The sequence below is a fragment of the Haemorhous mexicanus genome, chromosome 13, assembly GCF_027477595.1.
Source record: "Haemorhous mexicanus isolate bHaeMex1 chromosome 13, bHaeMex1.pri, whole genome shotgun sequence".
In the NCBI taxonomy this organism is placed as follows: Eukaryota; Metazoa; Chordata; class Aves; order Passeriformes; family Fringillidae; genus Haemorhous; species Haemorhous mexicanus.
In genome coordinates, this window is record NC_082353.1 from 263,470 (window position 1) to 285,112 (window position 21,643).

Consider the following 21,643-nt stretch of genomic DNA (forward strand, 5'->3'; position numbering starts at 1 on the left):
GTAATCCAGCTAGCTTCATCTGGCCACAATAAACTAGGGAGGAAACTGGACTTAGACCACATAAGAAATAAACAGAAAACAGAAGAAGACAACAGTGAATGAAAAAGATATCTCACCTCAGAAGTACCACACTGTCTGACAGGAAGGCTCCAACAGTCATATCTGAAATGTTTGTAACATTGAGGCAGTTACAAAGGAGGCATAAAATTCAGTTGTCTCATATCTGTTGCTAAATCACAGAGCATGAATCTAAAAAAAGCATTTTCTGACTTAGCCAGTTTGTCCCTTCAAATATCATTATGTCATAGGTCTTGTAATAAAAGGATCAGTTCTGTGATGTTCATTTCTGCTTGGTTGTTTGATTTTTATTACTACTGTTATATTATTCTCTACTTTTTGGGTTATTTTAAGATTGCCATCCTGACAGAGCAGCTTCCCAGTAACTTAAAACCTTGACCAGATACTGAATCATTGTAACAGTCCAAAAACTTTAATTAGGCAATCACTGAAAATTTTTATCAGGAGTTTTGAGTGGCAGAATAGAAATGGAAAAAGCATCTCAGTGTCACTGACCACCTGCAATGGCAGGAACTAGGAGCCTGAAAACAACCAGATCTGCTGATGTATTTTCCTGATGCTCTCAGCCTGCTGATGTATTTTCTCAGCCTGCTGATGTATTTTCCTGATGCTCTCACTGCCAGAGTAATTGACACACCTGGGTAACCATTGCTATCCATATCAACTCCCCCTGATATGGACTGGCCAAACATACGCAGCTTTGGGTTTACTGTTTCTCCAGACAGCTTCTGCAGTAGAAAACACACAAGTGAAATTATTCATTAACAAAAAAAAAAATCCTCTAAAAAAAACCCATTGCAACACAAAAAATCCCAAAACATTTAAGCATGATTTCCATGGCCACTGGGTCTCTCTTCTGTGGGCTGGAAGTGCTACGCACCTGCTGTCTTGCACTGCACGCACACAACCCTAACAGGAAGGCTGTCAACTGCCCTTCTGCTCCTGGCTAGTAGGAGACCAATGTTGACTTTACCTAAAAACCCACACCTGCATTACAATACTCATGTAGACCTAAGCAAAATAAGGAACACATCAAACAGATTTCTGCATGAGGAAAAAATATAACTGTACCCAAGAGATTTTTTTTTTAATTACCTAATGTCTGTGAATAAAAGTTTTAAGAAGCATGTTAACAATATTAATGATTAGTTAAAACAGAAAATCATGCACAACCATTTCTTTTCACCAAGTCTGCCAGCATACTCAAAGTCAAAATGATTAATTCTCATTCCATTTGAAAATTCTGGTTTCCATTATCTATTACAGAGTATTTTCTGCCAGTTTGGACGTTGTATTTCATTTTTGCCTCCCCCACACAAAGAATAATTAACTTCTAACATAGTTTCTTTCTTCTTTTAATAATAAAACAAAATTTTCTCTAAATGATTTGCATTGGAAATGCAAATGTCTGAAGCAAATTAACATATCAAAATCTCTTTTTCTAAGAAGGCAATCAGCTAGCTTTCAATCATTCTGCTGGGCCACCAGTGCAAGACCTGAACTCAAATCAACTTCTGACTGCAGAAGTTACAGACAGAGGAAATCATGAAGTAATTTTAAGTCTGTTGGAGGTGCTTCACTGTTTGTGACATGTGACCAACTTTCCTGGCTCTCCCATAAAAGAATGCAATATTGGACAAAAGATCAGGCAGGAAATTTATGGAAAAAAAGACTAGTTGAAGGTAAAAAAGATATTCTGACAGTTAGTTTACAGGGAAAACAGAGCTCCTCTGAGTACAGATCTCTGTTGCTACTTGTGGGCAGGTAAGCTTAACTGGAAGTAACTTCATCCCCACATTACACTCACATTCCATTTTTGGGGATCCCAGTTAGGGTGGTAAATCCCACCTGCAAACACCTAAAACACATCTGTGCATTCTTTCAGCCTACAAGACAGAAGAATAATGCTGCTTTTAAGTACCATAAATGAAAACAGCAGGACACAAAGCCAAGTCAGCTGCTTCTGTTAATAGCTGCCAGTGAAGAGACATCAGAGAATGACACTTACAGGCACTTTAAATGATGAAAGCAGGAGGAAGGAGGAGGAAGAGCTAACAAAATGAAAAGGGTGAAAATATATACCCTGCTGGACACCCCCCCCTCCACCTCTCACAGCTTATTTCAAAGAGGAACTCCACATCAGTAAAATGGATCAGGAATATAGTAATAAGATGCAAAATGTCTTCCACCTCCAGGTTAAAATCCAGGGCATATAGGTAAAGAGATGAAATTGTTACAGTTTTGGTTGCACACAGAACTTGAACCAGCGGTGTCTCTAGTCCCCTGCACCAGATCGTGGGAAATGGCAGAGAGACAATGCCTGTAAGCGGTGCCCCCATGGCTGCCTCAGGGCATGGGACAATGACAGGAACAGTTTATCAGGAGTCAATGACCACATGCCCTGCCACACTCTTGAGCTGGGTATTTTCCCACTGACCAAATAGAGAGACATGTGCTGTATCTGCTGGCCTTGCTCCAGTGGGGAGGGAGAGATCACAAACAGGATGCCTTCCTTCCCACCCTGCTGATCTGTCCTTAAAAAATGTAAAATTTTCCCAAGAATGACCAAAAAAAAAACTGCCAAAAAACTAAAAAAAATGAAACCAAACCAAAAAACTAAACTGTACTAAATAAATTAAAAAAAAAAAAATCTGATCCTTTTCAGCAAGAGCTGGAAAGCTCTTGGGTTTTCAGAGAAGAACCTCCCAAACAGTGGCTCTTGGCAAAAATCAGGCAGAATCCTCCACATACCATACATTATGAATACTTCTAAAATGTACTGAAGAGTCACTTAACTTCCTTTTTTCTCAAAAGCAGTGAATGCCATATACATGGTAAAGGAAGGACTAAACTTTTATAGTCTGTTGAAAGAGTTGCCAATATAACCACTGAACTCTTTAATTCTGTGTAAACTGATTTACTGAGGAGGATCCCACCCAGCAACAAAACAAAACAACCAGAACTTCAAACACAGAGAGAGATGGAAGAGTCAGACTTTCAGAACAATAAAATGTGCTAGACAGAGACTACAAGACATATGTTGGGCGGCGTGAGCATAAATTTATCTTCTCTACTGCCTGGCTACAGCACTCTCTTGTCTGTGCACAAGACACCATAGCATATCCCTAACCAGGTTTTACTTCATCAGAAGTGGGTAAGGGGGATGGCATCTAAGAATGGCATTCTGACATATTGTCAGAATGCAAGAGGGTCAATAAAGTGGGTAAAGACACACAAAAGAACAGCTAGTAACTCTTCATTCTCACAAAGTCTGCTTCTAAAGGAAGAAAGTGCAACCTCCCAACTTCCCATGGGCCTCTCCATAATTTGCATGCTCAAACCCTTCCAAGGGTTTTCATTTCTCCTCTGCATTAATATTATCCCTAAAAACTAACACTCAGCTTTCAAGACTCTGCTTGCTTCAAGAAGATTTGGTTGACAACTGAAACAAAAGACAGTAAAAAATACCTCCTGACTTCCATAATTTTACTTTTCAGCATAGATACAGACAAACTTTGGGAGAAGCTATCTTCAAACCACGACTGAGAAAAGGATATGGAGCTATGACAAGGTTACCTATTAAGGGACCCTTAAGTATTGTTTATTTCTGCAGGTCCTGGGAAAGTGGCTTTCAGATAGGGACCATAAACAATAGCATCACATACCATAGAGTACTGAGGTATAATACCATTGGCATCCCCATGGTAAATGTACACTGCTCCTATGTAATTATCCTCCTTAGGCGCTCCAATGGCAACATCTGTAAAACAGTGCAGATTTCACAATCCATTCCATTAATCCAACTTTTCCCTAATTTTAGGATACAGCTATCCATAGGAAAACAGGTCCCCATGAAAAGGTGATCAGCAGCTTATATGAACCTTGGTAGAAGAACTTATTTGATTTAATTAAGAGCTCATGTTAAGATAAACTTTAAAAATACACAAATGCATATGAATTTGTACACATATGTATGTTTCATATAATCAGATGTTGTGCCTAATTAGATACATGTTCTTTTACAAAAATGTATTTATCAACCTGCTACCATACTCAAGAAAGTGAATTTAGAATCCTTTCATAACCAAATCTTCAACCCATGAGAAAATCAGCTTTGTGAACCAAGACAAGACTGGCAAAGTATTTACTGTAGCAGTACATTAAGGTTGGTTGAAAATCCAAGGCTACACAAAGAGGCTGGGGATATTAAATGGATAGGCAAGAATTAAAAACAACTGCTGAGAGTGACTTTTCAAATTACAATTGATCCAACTCAACTGCGAACTCCTACAGAAAGCATGATCCCACCTCCTGTTCGCCTCTCCTACTTGGATCTAGTGACTATGCTATCTGCTAAAATTAGGCTTTTCACATTTGCTTTGTGGACTGATCCAACTCCCTCTCCAGTCTCAACATCACCATGATTGACTATAAATATTAGCAAGTACACACAAGCACATGTCCAGATGCAAAGGAAAAGCATGTTCACAATTTGTGAGGCTGGGTTAGGCTTAATGGGAAACTGTGTCCTGAGTGGCCTAGAAGAAATAAATCCAAGCACACGCTAAATTGGCCGTTGTTTAGAAGTCCTTAATCTGCACTTCCAGAAACCAGGGCAGAAAAGGAACACCAATGTTTTGTTCTCACCTACTCCTCTCACAGCATGGGGTCTCACACTGAGCATCCTGAGAATGGCGCAGGGGGAGAACAAAGCAAAAGAGAGAAATTAATAGACTATGTGTTATCAGGAGTGAGAAGCTACTTCTGAATTATACTTCTTGATAAGAAATGAGATTATGTCAACAAAACCAGTTAAAGGTTTGTTGACGGGAAATGATCAGCAAGAAAGAAGTCAGACATAGGTTTCTGTTTTGTTCAGGGTGAGGGTATCTACAGCCTTTTATGAGCCATATGGGGAAGAAGAAAATACAACAGCAAGGAAAGCAAAGCAATGTTAATGTGACCTGCACAGACATAAACTAAACCAACAGCAAGGACAGCCAGCTACAAAACGCTTTAGCACACAAATCCTACACAAGCAGATTTATCTTTAGGTTGAACCCAGGTGCTAGTCAGGTCTGGATAAGCAATGCATGCCATGCAAGACTGACAGTGTCACCAGTGTTGCTCATACTTATGGAGAAACAGCCATGGAGGAAATTGCACTGACCTGGGAAGCCATCGTCATCAATATCACCAAGGGCAGCCATGCTCTCCCCAAAGTGTGCATTATAGGCACTGTCACCGTCCAGGGTGACCTGCTCTTCCAGCACTCCCTAGCAAGCAAGAAATAAAAAAAAGTCAGGGAAATGGTGCAAGCCCTGGATGAGGCAAGCCTTCCCCATGGAAGCTGCTCATGTGATATGGGAATGACCTGGGGCAAAGATGCAGCCTGTCTCTTGCTCTTTTTGCAGTCAGATCACCTGGGCTCTAGAAATCAAATTTACTTGTGTTTTAAACCTTCTGGATTTTAGTTTTAAAGGAGAAAGGGAAGACAAAGGAGTGCATGACTTAACCAAAATACTAAATTAACTAAACAGTAACCTAGAGGTGTAATTAAATGCAGTCACAGGGACTGGTGAATCATGAAAGTTTACTGATGCCTAAAACATAACAGACCAGAGTTTGCTCTACTCATAGATTACAGCGAACAACCAAAATCCCTAGTCCAAGTTCATTCAGCTGAACTCCAGCAAGCTAAGGAGTATTTTGCCCTAAGCAAAGAACATTTAATAATTGGATTTGAAACCTTTTAAGTATAGGACAGAAGGATTAAAGCAAAGTCCTCCAAAAGCCTTCTTAAATTAAGAATAAGGAAATATATTTAATGAAATAAAGAGACTGAGAAAAGTTGAAAATTAAGTAGCTTTGTACTACTCTGCCGTGAGAAGCCTTATATGGCACTGGTATTTCCTGCCCACCCACCTTCTGGTGGGATATGTAAGTTTTATTTTCTCACCACCTTCTCTTAAGGGGAAATGAACATTTCCCCAAGAAAAAAAATTTAGTTACACAGTCTAAGTCTGTACCCACCTCAGGGTGTTTTCGTTTTGCTTCCTTTGTGAATGAGAATAAGCTACTCTCTGGAACATGTACTAAAATCATTAACTCAGCTGTAAGGAGTTGCTGACTTTGAGAAAATCCCACATAATGAAATTGAAACACAACAGATAGAAGACAGGCAAGCCTGTATGTGTGTCTCAATTCTTTGCAGTTTTCACAGGAAAGGGCAAAATATAAGGGTTTAAAAATAGCATCATTATGTGTGCTTGTTTTATAATACAGTTTTCTCTGATCCTCTGCAACAACCTTTTAAGCAGTGGTGCTTGCAGAATGAAACTGATGCAATTATGATTTTTTGCCTTTTTTTTAATATGCCTTTTATATACCTTTTATGTATCCTCAGTGCTCTTAGCATGCACTATTGTAATTCCTTACGTCTGATAACTCAATATAGTCCTGGTATTCTGTTAGGCCAGAAGACCAAACATCCTAGAGACCTTGAAGCTGGATGCCAGAAAACCCTATGTTGTCTTGAGAAATCAAGGTCCTCTTTAAAATACATCCTGTAAATTAAGATTAGGCCCATCCAGGGGGGGAATTCTTCAAGATGGGGAGATATCACACTATTCATTCAAGCCTCTCTTTGGGGCATTTTTGTTAGATATGGTAATCTGTATGGTCTATAAAATTGTACATGATCTATCAGGTGTATGCATTTTGGCAAATTCCACCCTGGCAAAGTGGGGCACCATAAGGATCCTTATTAAATACCAAGGTGAAAACCCTTTATCCCTTAACTGTGTCTGCCTCTTAGTTTTTGGGACCAAGGAAAAGGCATCAAAACAAAGTTTAAAATGTCCACTGCTCAAAATAAAGCCCACAAGCCTGCAAGCCATTGCTAGTGCAAGTAATTCTAACACTCCTGGTGCAGGAGTATAAGAAACTCATACTAGCTTCTTGACTATTTTATAGAAGATAAACATGTATACTCTCACTGTGAGCAGGGAATTTTGGCTGTTTGGCATTCTGGACCCTATCACTAGAACCCAACAGCAACATTGCAACATAAAAGGTGGAACCTCCTGTGGATAAAGCTGAAAAAGTAACGCTCAATTAAAGGAGCAGTAATAAAAAAAATTACAGCAAAAACACTCCTCAAGTGTCCTAAATGCTAGGACTTCTAGTGAATTTGAAGTCTAGCATAAATAAACTCAAAGTTCATTAAATATAAACCTATTTAATTTTAGTCGGTAACAACTCTTCCTTTAAGACAGCAGCTTTAGGACCGGAATATTAAATATTTCATAGTATGTAAACAACCACTGTTTTCCTATAAATAAAGCATAAGAATGGTCTTGCCAATGCAATGAAGTTCAGACTTTTCCAAGACTGTTGTTAGGTCATGTGACATCCAACAATACCAGCTGGTAAGAACCTTCCCTAAAACCTCTATATAGGGCATAATGTGAAAGTAACATGAACTCAACCTCTGCTTTCTCTCCTCTTTCTCAATCCTCAGATATTTGTGTTCCAATTTGTGTTTCGGGTTTTAATGACCACTCAAAACACTAAGGCAATTCAGTCAAAGCTGCTGACTCTTACTTGGTTTTGGCATCAAATCCACATAAAGCCACAAATGCCACCAAGTTTCAACATACAACCAGAGATTTTCTCAGATCTCCTTGAAAGATTTACAGGTCTGTAATGAATTTGGGCTGGCGTCTGGCAAACTGCCATACCAGATGAGTCTTCCTGTGACTTCATGCTTTGCTGGAGACATCCAGAGCCCCACTTATTTTAAACATCGAGTTTCACCATGCAGTGCTGGAGGGACATAACCACTAACTTGCCAGGGACCCACACCCTCATCCCTTACCAAATCACCTCCTGTACATACTCACATTTCCTCTGTTGATATAGACTGTGACTTGACCCTCATCTCTGATCTCAGAAAACAAAGGTGCTCCAACCAGCAGGTCTGACAAACCATCAGAATTCAGGTCAACTGCACATAAGGAGGAGCCAAAGTAAGAGCCCATCTGTAACCAAGTTGAGTCACAACAAAGCATTCAGTATCTGCCCACACACAGCAGGAAATCATATAGACTTGGTTTTTGTTTGACTTGGTTATTATTCTAATTTCACATGATGACTTGCTGCTTTATCAATCCCAAGCACTCCTATAGAGAAAGCTTTAGGAATAATTCTGGCAGAAATGAAAACACTTTACTGTAACAGTGTATCACGCCTGGATGTTTTACCAATAGAATAGAAGTTATACATTGGAGCATACTTAAGTGAGACACTTAAAGAGCTTTCTTAGACTAGCTGTTGCTTGTCAAATGCTTAAAACTAGGAAGGGGTAAAATGAGTTTCCCAAATCAGACCTGGACAGTGATTATTCATGCCCAGTGCCAAAGCTCCTTGAAGTTGGGCACCACAGATGATCTGGGGATACCTTAAAGAAATAATGAAAGAAAAAAAGAAGAACAGGCAAGAGGCCATGAAAACAGGTATCTAAGACTACCTCCTGATTACAGACTATCCTTACCTATTCCATTTGTATTTATTTGTATAAATCACTGTCAAAAGGCCTACTGGTTGAGGGTCATAATCATTGCCTTTCCTCTCATGTACAGGGAGGTAAGTTGAAACAGAAACAAAGATTTTCAATAAAAGCTTTTCAGTTGATACAGAACAAATGTAAACCACTTTCAACTTCCACTTATTATTGCCTGATAAACTTAATTGCTTAAAAAAAAGAAATACATTAATTTCACTTCATGATTTTTTTATATGGGTGAACATTGATGACTATCTCCCAGCCAGAACCCACATTACAAATTTCAAAACACACTTAAACACAAGAAGGAAACCAAAAGCCAGAATGATATTTCACCATTATTTCATTCACTTCTGCTAAGGTAACATAAGGCATACTCTTTGAAACCAACTACAAACTACAGCCTCAAAATTAAAAGCTGCTTCTGCAGGAAACTGGGGAAGATGCCACTTCGTATTTGAAATTGAGTGCTGTTGTCTACAAAGTAGGAAAATCTGAGGTTAAAGGAATAGTAATTTATGTTCTTGAATGCTTTTGCATTCCTCATAGCAGATGCTTGACCTCCATGCCTGTAAGTTAACATTCATGAACTCGAACTATTGGACATGCTAGAAGATGGGCAGCAGCAACTCTAGTCTATGCAGTCTGTAAGATTTAAATCTTGCTAAATATGTAATGCAATGGTGATTGAAGAATAACATTTCAGTTTATTCCTGCAGAGTTTTGTGCTTCTGTGGGTTTGAAGTCGGACCTCAAATATCATTTCATTCCAGTTATTTTGTAGCTTAAGTTCCCTTGTGAATTTTTTGTTTATTTTTTTAATCCACAAAGGTTTTAAAAGAAATTTCTCAAGGGTAGATTTCTCATGGGTAAGGAACAAAAGTTATGAAAAGCATTTTATTATGTATTCAGGCAGTTTTCAGGAAAAAGCTATTATTTACTTAACTGTACCATGGTATGTCTGCAGCGTGGGTGAGTTCACAGTGTTCACAGTTCAGATAAGAACCTGAAGTTTGCAAGCTTAACATTTATAACATTTTCTTTTTTTTTTTTTTGGTCTGTATTTGATTTCCTAGTTCAGCCTCCGTTAAAAAAAAAAGAAGGAAAAAACTGGCCTGCTGTTCATATCTGCCTACCAAGAATGTCAGAACAATGAACTTTCACACCACTGGGGAGGAGTAGCATTTTATCAGAGCTCATTTCCAAGCAGTGCTCATTGCTGAGCAGGTCTGGTTTTGCTTCCACCACAAAACAAAACAAAAAACAACAACCAAACAAAAGAGGTGATTCAGCACAGCCTTCTTTTTAAAATAAATTTCTCATTTGGATTTTAGAGAATTTATAGAAGAAGATGCTAATGAAAAAAAGCCCTAGAAGTACTTGAATGATGTAAATACTTGATTAGTTAAGTTACGTATAAGAGTTAAGCAATTAAATTGAAAAGGAAAGGTTTTGGCTAGGACATGGAAACTTTTTGATGGCTCTGTTTATTAGATTGAGGAATAGTCAGGAGCACATCCTTAGAGACATTTAAAACTCAACAGGGAAAGAAATTAACAGGAAGCAATCAAACACAGGAGATGTCCGGGATGAACTGGGAGGTCTTTTCCTTTCAAGATGTCTGTAATTCTGCTAGTGCAGAGAAAGTAAAATTTTGGAGAGGCCCTAAAATACAAGTCACACCACGTACCTACACATGCTTGTAGCTTTTTTCATTAAATTCATTAAATTACCATCCCCTATTCCAGGCAAGTTTTTAAATACTGAAACTGTGTCTTGCTGAGGAAAAAATAACAAGATATAGTAACACTCCAACCTGAGGATACAACACAGGCAAACACTTTAGCTCTTCCTGAGGGCAGCAGGTCTTTCCAGTGCCAAAGCCAAAAGCCTCCAGAAACTTTTTTTTTTTTTTTTTTTTGTATTTCTTATCCTTCCAAAAGAACACAGGAGACCACAGATAAGAGGTATCATTTAATCACCAAGTTATTCCTAAATAAAGCATTTTGTTACCTATAGCTAGACATACTGTCCATTTTGTTTCTCCTGCAACACTGCTCCAGTAAGCCCCCAAATGAAGAACACAAGCTGTTCCCCATTCAAACACAACACCACACTGGGGAAGCTAGATTCCACTAGCATTCACTAAATTTCAAGGAGGGGGAAGGCAGTTCAGCTTTAAGATAGCAGTCTCAAGAACAGAATGCAAGACTGATTTATAGTTGGAAGGGGAAATCATCATCTACTGAGGCAATGAAACTGCTCCTCCACAAAACAGTGCAACAGTAATATCCCCCTTGTCACAGCACAACACAGGAAAATAGATTGGGACTTTGCATATTAAACTAAAGTCCAGGTTACCCACATCTACTAAGAGGAAATCTCTGCATCTAGGCTAACCTGGTGCCCCATGTCCAACATCTCAGAGGTACTGCTACAGTCACATAAAACTAAAGAGAACCATTATTACAATTTCCAGCAAGACTTTTTATTTCAGTCACATGGACACTGAGCAGACATTGCAGTCATAACTGCTACAGAAGAAAAGGCATACAGCTGATCTGTACAATAGGTTTAGCTCTTATGGGAGGGTTTGCTGGACAACTTATGAAGGAGTGGAATGAAAATTATGCTCCAGGATGACTCTGCCATTATTTCCAACCCCCTCTACCCCCCTCCTATCAGAAAACACACATATATAAATGCTCACCTTTTTTCCTGAAGCCTGAAAAATCTTTATTAGAGAGCCTGATTGTCTATCTGTTCTGAAAATATAAACCTGAAAGGTGAAAAAAGAAAAAAAGTTAACCAATACTAACTATGAAGCACTTGTACTTTCTAAATAATATCTGAATCATGATCATGACTATTGCCAGGATACAACTTCATGATCACTTTACTGGTCAGTCTTCTTTTAAAAGATGACTCTCCTGAAAAATCACAGGCTTGTCATAAGAAACACTTGAATATTATCTTGTTGCCTACTTTTTTGATTCGCTTATGTTTGTGCACGTGTATGTGCACTTAAAAGCACCTAGGCAGGCAACTTTACAACTCTCAAATAAGTAGCATCTGGAGACTGTCTGGAAATAAGTAGGGCAAAAAAACTGAGAACGCATAACCTCACTCCCCTTCCCTTATCTAGCATTCCCTTATCAAGAAAATGTGCCTGCACATACTGCATTGCAAACTTCATGATGCTTTAGCAATAGTCAGAGTAGAAATCCCAATCAGACCACCCACAACATTTCCACTGTTTCTGTCTGAAGCAATTTTTAAATCAGAAAACTATTCAAACACATTTCCACAGGAGAAACTGTTTAATCTGGAATCCTCAGGTATAAAAGTATTGATGTTTCAAGTTCAAGAACACATCTTGTACCAAAATTTCAGATGTGAAGTACATGGCTTGTAGAAAGGGATTCCCTTCAATAGAAAAGCTGATATGTCACCGACATGTTTTATGAAAAATCCTTTCCTTAGGATTTTTCCCTCCTGAGAAGCTGAGAGGCCTCAGGAACAAACTGTAAACAATTCTTATCTGCTGCTGTGCAATGCAACAGGGGGAATCTGTGATTGGTCTCATCTGGTTGTTTGGAATTAACGCCCAATCACAGTTCACCTGTCCAGACTGTCTCGGTGAGAGACAAGCCTTTGTTATTCATTCCTTTCCTATTCTTAGCTTAGCCTTCTGATGAAATCTTTTCTCTCTGTTCTTTTAGTATAGTTTTAATATATTTTCTATCATAAAATAATAAACCTAGCTTGCTGATACATGGAGTCAACTTTCTCGTCCCTTCCTCATCCTGGGACCCTTGTGGACAATACTACACTGATACAGTCAGTCTTTGACATTCCTGTGGCATTTGACAGGCTCCCTCCTAGCAGGTGCTCACACAGTTTGTAGGACAGAGAATCTCTTACTTCCAAGGCCATGTGGTAAGAGCCAAGCACTGGAATGTAGTGAGTTATTAACAGGTGGTGAGACAGAGTTCAAAGCTGTTTTCAGTCAAGAACACAGCACAGGTTTACTGTGGACAATTGCTCTATATACATAGGACTCCCTAGCTTATGCAGTGGCATGTTTAGCACCAACAGCATGTTGCAAGGTGTCACAACTCCAAACCCAGTCTTAAATAATGACAATCTTTGTGACTTTGGAGAAATGACCCAGTCTCATTACCAATCTTGGCTTTAACTTAAGTGAAAAAGTGTGACAATGCTAATCACCTTCTATCAGAGAAGTGGAAAATATCAGCTTATTAGAGTATTTGGAAAGCACAACAGGACTACTCATTGTAATGTTCTGTATTCAGCACCTCTTACCGACACTTTGCCATGTGTTCCTGCTACCCACATCCCATGCCAAGGGAGAATAATGTAAGCTTTAGAGACTAAAGCAGTAGTCTTTAAACTACAGAGCCAGATGCTTTCTTGTTGATCTCTTGCTAGCAGGTGTGTTTCCACACCCTCCTCCTTGCAGAGATATTAAATTTGTTCCACAGAAAAAACAGCTTGGAAGGAAGGTGCACTGTAGCAGCCATAACAGAACACCTGGGATAAAGAAACTATGTCTTTCTCATGCACATGTCCTCTCAGTAGCCAGTGTGATGCTACTATATCCTCTACACCCTAGTCATGCCAGATCAGGTCTAAGTACCAAGTTCATCCCCTAATTTTATCCCATTTTCCCCACTTGCACTGCTAACCCCAGGACATGGTCACTATCAAAAATAATCTGCCTGAAGAGGATAGTGCTCCTGGTAATGAAGACTTCTCACTGCTTGTTCAGCTACAACTCATGTCACTAAAGAGCATGAGTGCCAAAGGGAGGAAGACGGAAGGGGGCTGCAGAATATCTCTGCTCAAGCAAATGGTGTCAGGAGGCCCCGAAAGGATTGCATTTTTAAGAAAGAGAGACAAAAGCAGATCCTTTACATTCCTTCTCTCCCTCTCCCCACTCCCACTTTTTCCACCTTTGGTTTAGAAGAGTGTAAGAGGTCACAGTGCTCACCCTCAACCAGTTTCTCCAACAGCACATGGATACTTAGCCCAGGAGAACCAGGCTTGCCTAAGTCACTAGCCATTTCCAACTAGCCATTCACTTGTTTACCTCTTTGGGACATTGAACCTATATATGCCCATAGGAAGATCTGTTTTGTTTCCTTCCTTCTTAAGAGACTATCACCAAGATTTCTAAGTATAGCTGGCAAAAATCCAAACTCTAATACACCGAACATCAAAGTATTATGAAGTTTAAAATGGCATCAAATCACCTAATCTCAAGGTGCTATCTTGAAGTAAATACTGAAATAGTCAAATGTGTGAATAAAAGAAGCAGAAGACAAATTAACTTTTACAAGTATTATCAGTTCTAGGAAAGTTTTAAGTAATACCTAAACCTAAACAAAAGCAGTGTGAAAGAGATCTTGTTGGTGTCTCATTAAAATGGGTATTGTAAGGACTGGGTGGGGAAGAGAGGGAAGAAGGGCAAAGGATGCGATGCATCAGGAGGGACAAGTTAAGAAAATTTGACAACTTCACCAAACTCATCTCACCCCTGCTCAATGCTCAAAACTACCCTGCAGACAAAAAATTCTTGTATTTTCATACACGTTAGAACTGCATCAGTATTACATTTCATGCACTGAAATGTATCCAACCCACATTACTGTTTGATAAAGAGCCACACCTTTCCAATGCCTCCATCCTGGGGAGCTCCTCCGACAATGTCAGTCGTAGTTGGCTGAGAGAAATGACCTGCTGTCACCGCATATCCTGAGTAGTAAAGGAAACAAATAAATAACCATGACAGCAAAACAGATCAACCAGACAGATCAGGCTTATAAGGCTTTCCTGCTCCTGGGCTGCACTTAAGAGTTCAACAACCTTTCTGCTCAGGATGGACCAATATTCTGTTCAAAAGTTCAAGGGGAAGGGAAGTGAGAGTGCACCCTCCAGTACCCTTCCAAAAGCTGAGACAAGAAAGCCATGTGTATGGAGATGACCAAGGGACACAAGGAGCTCATACTGGGAGCAGTTTGCCAACTCCAACAGGAAAAGGCATACACAAAAAGAGAAAAGTGATCATATGACCATGGAGAAAGTATCATGTCAAAGAGCAATAGTCCCACTTGGATCAGACAGGAGTGTCCTCCTTTGGCTAAAATCACTGCCCAGGAAGGCTTGGAAAATCATGTTCCTTTTTGATTGGGGGAGACAGAAAAGGACATTAGGCAAAGAGAAGTCAATAGCTTAAAAAGGTTTTTTTCTAGGCAAGAAGAAAAATGGGATGATATATCAAAGAAAAAAGTGTGTATTTGAAAGAAAAAGATCAAAGATTCATCTTTATTTCATATATTAAAATAATATATAATAACTAAAGATGAGTGGAGTAGCTTTCCTTCTGAGGTTCTTTTGTATTTGCCTTGCTCTTTTGCTCCAAATTATGAGGCTCTCATCAACATAGTAAACCCCATAGTACAAGCCTATCTGTGGCAAAACCTATTTACGTCTGCAAACAGGTAAACATTAACTCTTCATTTAGCTATCACCAAGCAGTATCTACAAAATGATGGGTTTTTAAATATTAAAAGGAAACAATGAGAGGTCAGTGCAAGACTTTAGTCAAACAGTATCAAACTGCTGAAATGCCTTCTAGGTCTCAACAGTCTTAGGCACTTCAGATTAGGTGGAAGCATTTAAATTAAGCATTTCAGGGACATTAGCTGGTTTTAGAGCAAGTAAAACCAATTGAGATAAAGATGTACCAATATCCAAACCCTTCACAACTTTCTTCAGTTGCCAAAACCGCATTTAGATTGTGCTATTTCTGTTGAAATAAATGCATCTACAATACAAATTCTGTAATTAGTTGTTGCACACATTTTAAAGGCACACGTAAGCAGACATGCAGTTCAACTAGTAACAAATAATTTGCCTGTTACAGGGCAAAGGCAAGAATGTTAAGAAGCCCACCCAATGTGCTGTCAAAATGTGCTGTTAAAATGCCTTTTCTATATTAGTAAAAAAAAACTACAAGGAAGTGTGGGGGGAGGGTTTTAGAACAAGTAGAGAAAAACTGAGTATTTTGAATGCTTCTTTGCTTCCAGATAAGTATCATTTTAATTCAAATATTCTTCCTTTCACACTTTTTATAAAAATACCATCACCACAGAAACAAACACTACCAACTTTATAGCATCAAAGCCTCAAAACACATTGTTGGACAATTTACTATTCACAGTGAGCACTAGACAGCTGCTTACCAAGGTATGTGTACCTCCTGGCTATCACAGCATCATCATTCAGCTTGTAGTATGTGTTGTCAGTGAGATTCAATACTTTGACAGTTCCTGTCCAATAATAAGATCCTGGTGCCCCCATGATGACCAGTTCCTACAACGGGAAAAACAGAAGTGTGTGAGGAAAAGGGTAGGAGGAAAAAATAACAATCAAAACTTTACACATTAATGGAGAAGGGACAGGATATTTACTTAAAACACCAATAATAAGTCTATCTGTAACAACCTCCATTCTGTGTGCATTTGGACAGTATCCTTGCTTCTTCCCAAACCTGGAGGTCACTGCATATACCCTAGAGACAGATTGCCCTTTTATAGTCCACTTCTGCTCAGCTCTTCTGCTGAAACAGAAGACTTTCCGCAACCTTATTAACCATCAAGCTTATCCCTGCTCACATAGTTCTCCAAAAAATCTCTCTACTTGCTGCCTTTCCCAAACATCCTTCAGAAGACCAAGAGACAGAAGTACTTCAGCCCACCCAGAACCCATCACTCAGCTACAGATCATGCCCTGATACTGGCTGACATGCTATACTAACCAACCATGATGGAAACAGCACAAAGGATTTTGATTTTACATCTAGGAAGCTAAACAGCTGCCATGCACTCAACAAGCAGGATGTGTGTTGTGTCCTAGGTGGAACGTTTTGCCCAGCTCTGTCATCAGACACTCTGGTCTTTGAGAGACAACCTGAATATAGAGTCAGCATAGCATCATAAAATGGCTTGGGAGCATTACAGACAACCAGAGTGACTGAACATTTTGAAAGACCATAGAAATCAGGCACAGTTTCATCCAGCATTCAAAGGTAGATGGTCATGGATAATATTTTTGAGTCAAAATCCACGGTACACTTACATTCAAGAGAAATTCACAAAATGTTCCAAAACATCCAGCATCCTTGCAGAAAACCTTGCTCCTGGATGTGGTTTTAAATACCTCCAGCAAGGGACCAAATTAAGCCTGAGGAGCATTAATCCCAGGAAGTTCTCTATCCCCCAAGAAGACATGTGAACAGCTGCTTTCCTCACATCTCCATTCAATGCAAAGGCATGGGTGGACTCCATCCCTGTGGGAAATTGCTATCATATCCAAGTCCCCTTCAGGTGACCAGTTCCAGCTGGGGGGAGATGTAAAACAAGGGATTCTCCTAATATGACTACAGGGACAGGAATACAAAACCAACCAAAGAGCAGCATATGCTTAGAAATAGCTTTTTCCTTGTAATGGGCCATACCTGTCAGATCACTTACTGTATGGAAAAACTACCATCCACAGCACTGAATACAGGATAGAGGATCACATGTTTGACCCAAAAAGCCATTTATCTGCATTTCCTGCTGCCATCAGACTGAAGTGATAAAAGTTCAAAGGTATCTTTTGAACTAGGGTAGCAAAGGAAAATTTAAGCCTGAGAACAGAAACAGGCTGGGGAGAGCAGATAAGTCAGGAAACAGCTGCTGCTGGCTGAACATCCAGTTATCAGACTATGCCCTTGTGACAACAGTGCCCGCCATCCCAGTTTACTGAAATGGCAGAAGGCAATTTCTGAAAGAGAAAACCTTTATTCTATTTGTATCAGTCTGGACAATACATTCTGTAGATCAGTGCAGATATATATAATTAGGAGAGGGTATGTGTTCTTAAAAAATTTAAAATAAAACCAAAACACACAAGTGGAAAAGCCACAACCCTGAGACATTAACAAAAGAAAAAAATCCAGGCATAAGGGAACAAATTAATTCTTGACAAAACTGAAACATGGATGATAGACATCTGTCCAGAAAAGAATGTGATCAAGTATTTAGAACAACTGCGGTGTGCATATTCTACCACTTTTTTTTTCTCCATCGTTCTGCAACAAAGAACAGTAGCAGAACTGAAAAAAAGTGTTTATCTTCTGTATGTATGTGTGTGTATGTATGTGCAACATATACATGCACATGCACATACATAAACAAAATTATTCAAGAAAGGCTTTTACATCATAGCTTCCAGTAAAGAGCTAATGACAGATAGAGAAATACCACTATGCAAGTTTTGAGATATACATAATAAGAATATTGCCTGAAGACATTTCCAGAGTCAATTCATTTATACTTGTCCACAGACCTTGAGAGACACATACACGCATGTATGAACCACTGCTCAGTCACTGCGCAAGAAACAGACACCTGAGAAACTAGACAAGGCAAAAGGGTGTTTGCTGGCAGGAAGGGACCATTCTCAGCACTCAGCCCACTGTCCATGCCATACTTGGGAATCTCCTCCTGGGACATGCAACAGGAGAGTCACTTACCAACCCCAAGCTTTCCATGCATGTGCCCTGGCTCACCTTGGTGAAGAAGCCTGCGATCCCTGCCTGGCAAGAACCATGTTCCTCCCCATACTTCTTCTTGTACTCTGGATGGAAGAAGGGAAGAAAACAAACTGTGGTCATCCCTGGCACAGCACACACTCTTCACCTGAGCCACCTGTGTTTCTACTCACACAGCCTGGAGAGACACCAGCATGCAGGGCTCCTGGGTTTTATCAGTGGATCAGCCACCAAGGTGCACCACGCAGCATACCCACCCACATCAGGGAATATCACAAGGAGCCAGCTGGGGAGGGAGGCCAGAGTGCTCCTACAGAGATGCTAAACAAGCAGTACCATAGCAGCATGAAAAGACCAGCAGCATCACTCCAGTAAAGGTGCTTTAGAAGAGGCTTCCATCTGTAGCAGATCACTACAGCTTGGAAGGAGGGAGCAAAAAGTGATGCACATGCCTGTGTGCCACAGACTCTGCTCTAGGAGGTTTAACTCTCAGGCCCATTACTACCTCAAAGAAATAAATGACAATGACAGTCATCAAAGCCCCCAGAAACATTTCTGATGAGGGTGCTTCAGGACACAAGCTCCAGGAAAAAAACAGTGATTGAGGAAAAGCCTTTTGCTCCTACAGGATCAGACAACAGTCTCTTGTGCAGAATGTTTATATCTGCTGCTTTGCATGGCCACGTGCTTAGAGCTCCCAGTTCACAGGGAACCCAACCAGCACCCTATAGCTTTTGTTTATGGATTTTATATAGCAATCATTTGTCCTCTCAAGCCTGAGGAATTTTTACTTTATCTTCTTGATGATAAGAAAAGAAATATTTCTAGGAATACATTAAGTTCACAGTGAGGAGCAGGAAAAAGAGAAAAAAAGAAAATCACTTTCCACCCCACCCTAATTCAAATATTTTCATCTTGGAAGTATTTGAAACTTACAGCTGGATCAGAGCCTTTCCAGTTTTTTACCAGAGCATTATTTTCAAATATCTACCATACTATCACTACTTCCTGTATATTACAGTAATTCATGTTCAGAAACAATTTAACATATAACCTCATAACTGTGAAACTTTTTTATACTTTTTTTTAAATTTTAAGCCTCATTAACTCATCGCTAAATGATAAAAATTATAATGAAATTGATGAGCAAACTGCCTCTGGAACCAAGCAAGTTCCTTTGGAGTTTCATTTTGTCTTATTGAAGATCAGAAGGAATTAATCAAAAAAAAATGCTGCCTTCTTGCCAAATATTTTATGTAGACATATGTACACACACACACACACACCGTTCTCCCTTTTGTACTACATAGGGCTTCTTCCTAACATCATAAAGATGTCCAGAATTTCAGACATTTGCTGAGGTCATACCAGTTGCACAGGGAGAAGTTCAGTTGGAGACACCATGCAGAATAGAGACTTGATCCACAAATTACAGTCCAAATGCCCAACACTCGTGGCCAAGGCAGGGTCCTGCCAAAGTGATATGCATCCCAGCAGACCAGAAGCACAGCTGGGTCTCCTAGTGGTAATCCACGGCAATTCCACTGAGAACTGAAGCCCATATTAGCCCATAGCTATTCAGCAAGTGTTGGAGTTCTGAAATGCTAACTCTCCACAAACAGATTCTCCAGGCAGTACTTGCCTGACAAGATTCCAGTGTCTCAACCTTCTCTGGATCTCGCCATGTGCAAATAGAGGTAGACAGTAGTGTGCTTGCTTCCAGAAGCTTGTTTTTAGTACAGCTAAGGTGATAAGCCTCGATAGGTGAAGGGTGCAGGCCAGCTGAGTGCACATCAGTGTCCATCCATGGAGGAAATGTCCCAGCAATGGCCACAGAGACTGTCAGCGTAGAACCACTTCAGACACAATGCTTTGTGCTAGCCATTTATCAGTGTCAGTGGAGGAAAATTATTCTGCTCCTTCCAGAAAGTGAAGGATAAAAAGTTATAAGGATGACTGCAAACTTATTTCACAGCAAACTTTAAACAATTAACTCCTCTGTGTGATACACCACAGCTATCTCTCTTGGAGCTTGTTTTATTGAAATTTAAAGAATCAGGAGTAAACAAATGCAGCCATTCCTTGTGACATCGTATCTGATGGGGCGGAGGACTGGGTGGAAATCAGTCCCAAACTTTCAATTTTCACCTTACTATGCAGTGAAATTAAGCCAGCGTAGTACTGCATCAACCCTGCCAACTTTCCGCTGGCTGCTCTACATGTACTAGGCCCACACATTTCTATTTTTTAGCAATTCCTGGCAAACATCCTGTCAGATTAACAGCAGTTTTACTCCAAAAACATGACACATAGATAAACACAAGTGATTCTTCTCTTCCAGAAACCACATCCCCACCATGGCTTCAGGCAGTGCCAGAGCAGTTACAAAGGCTCAGAGGGAGCCCCACTGGCATTCCTGCATGTGCACAATGTCCATAAAGTTAATATCAGATGATCTGCAGTGTATAACATCAGTGTGAGGCCTTATCCTGATTTTGCTGACACTAACAAGGAGGGCAGAGAGAGAGGCAGGGAAGGATAAATACATAGAACAGTACCCACAACAGGAAGGTTTACATACCTTATATGTACTCTGCTGCATAGCAGTTAGCATGGCTGGTAAAAGTCCCTCAAAACTTCTCACATATCAAATAATGACCAATTTCAGGGCAGGAAAACATCAATGCACAAGTGTATGCCCTCTCCAAAAGGTGTATAGGTTTGCAATGGCAGACTCCTAAGCAAAGCCCAGAGGAAGGTGAGGAGCCACCTCAGAACAGTGAGCATGAAATGGGCACAGTTCTGTCACAGCCCCGGCTTTACAGGCCACGGAGTTAGGACCTGGCCATTCGACAGCAACAGCGAAACTTGCCGCGACATTCACTGCCTTATCCCTCTCCAATTTACTAATGCCAGCATCAAGCCTGCTGCTGGCTGCTGGCAGCTATGGACAGGAGGGCAAACAGTTAAAAGCAAATAAGTAAAATCAGAGGTCTTGCCCACAACAAACCCTGCTGTATTTTGTCCTCCAAACTAGCCCACTTCCTCAGGCTCCTAGAATGAAGAAATTAAAGAAAGCGGGAAGCAAGGGTGCTTTCCCCAAAACATTCCTCTCAAAGCCAAGAATCTTAGGAGATACCATATCTTCTACCTAACAATACATTTGTGCCTCTTACTCAGTTAATTGCTTTTGGCCAAGGAGACTCTGTCTTCCAAAGTCTTTAAAAAATGGAAACATGATGTAAAAGTATCACATGCACCAAAGAAGGAGAAATTAAAATGATGGCACATGAGATTTGGTGCAGAACCAAAAAGCACACCCATCCATGGCTCAGAGCTAGAGCTCTCCCTCTCTATCCACCTCAAACCCAGACCTT

At 40.0% G+C, this 21,643-nt stretch overlaps 1 protein-coding gene across 2 annotated transcripts in view; it reads right to left on the reverse strand.

Moving 5' to 3' along the window:
- ITGA9 (integrin subunit alpha 9) overlaps positions 1 to 21,643 on the reverse strand; it is a 245,290-nt gene that overhangs the window by 207,323 nt on the left and 16,324 nt on the right. For both annotated transcript variants that reach the window (XM_059857962.1, XM_059857961.1), the window contains exons 5-13: positions 18,285 to 18,352; positions 15,913 to 16,042; positions 14,337 to 14,422; positions 11,355 to 11,423; positions 7,983 to 8,120; positions 5,249 to 5,354; positions 3,744 to 3,838; positions 716 to 806; positions 117 to 162 (exon numbers count right to left, since the gene is read on the reverse strand). In XM_059857962.1, coding sequence (XP_059713945.1) covers positions 117 to 162; positions 716 to 806; positions 3,744 to 3,838; positions 5,249 to 5,354; positions 7,983 to 8,120; positions 11,355 to 11,423; positions 14,337 to 14,422; positions 15,913 to 16,042; positions 18,285 to 18,352 — 829 coding nt within the window. The remainder of the gene's footprint in view (positions 1 to 116; positions 163 to 715; positions 807 to 3,743; positions 3,839 to 5,248; positions 5,355 to 7,982; positions 8,121 to 11,354; positions 11,424 to 14,336; positions 14,423 to 15,912; positions 16,043 to 18,284; positions 18,353 to 21,643) is intronic.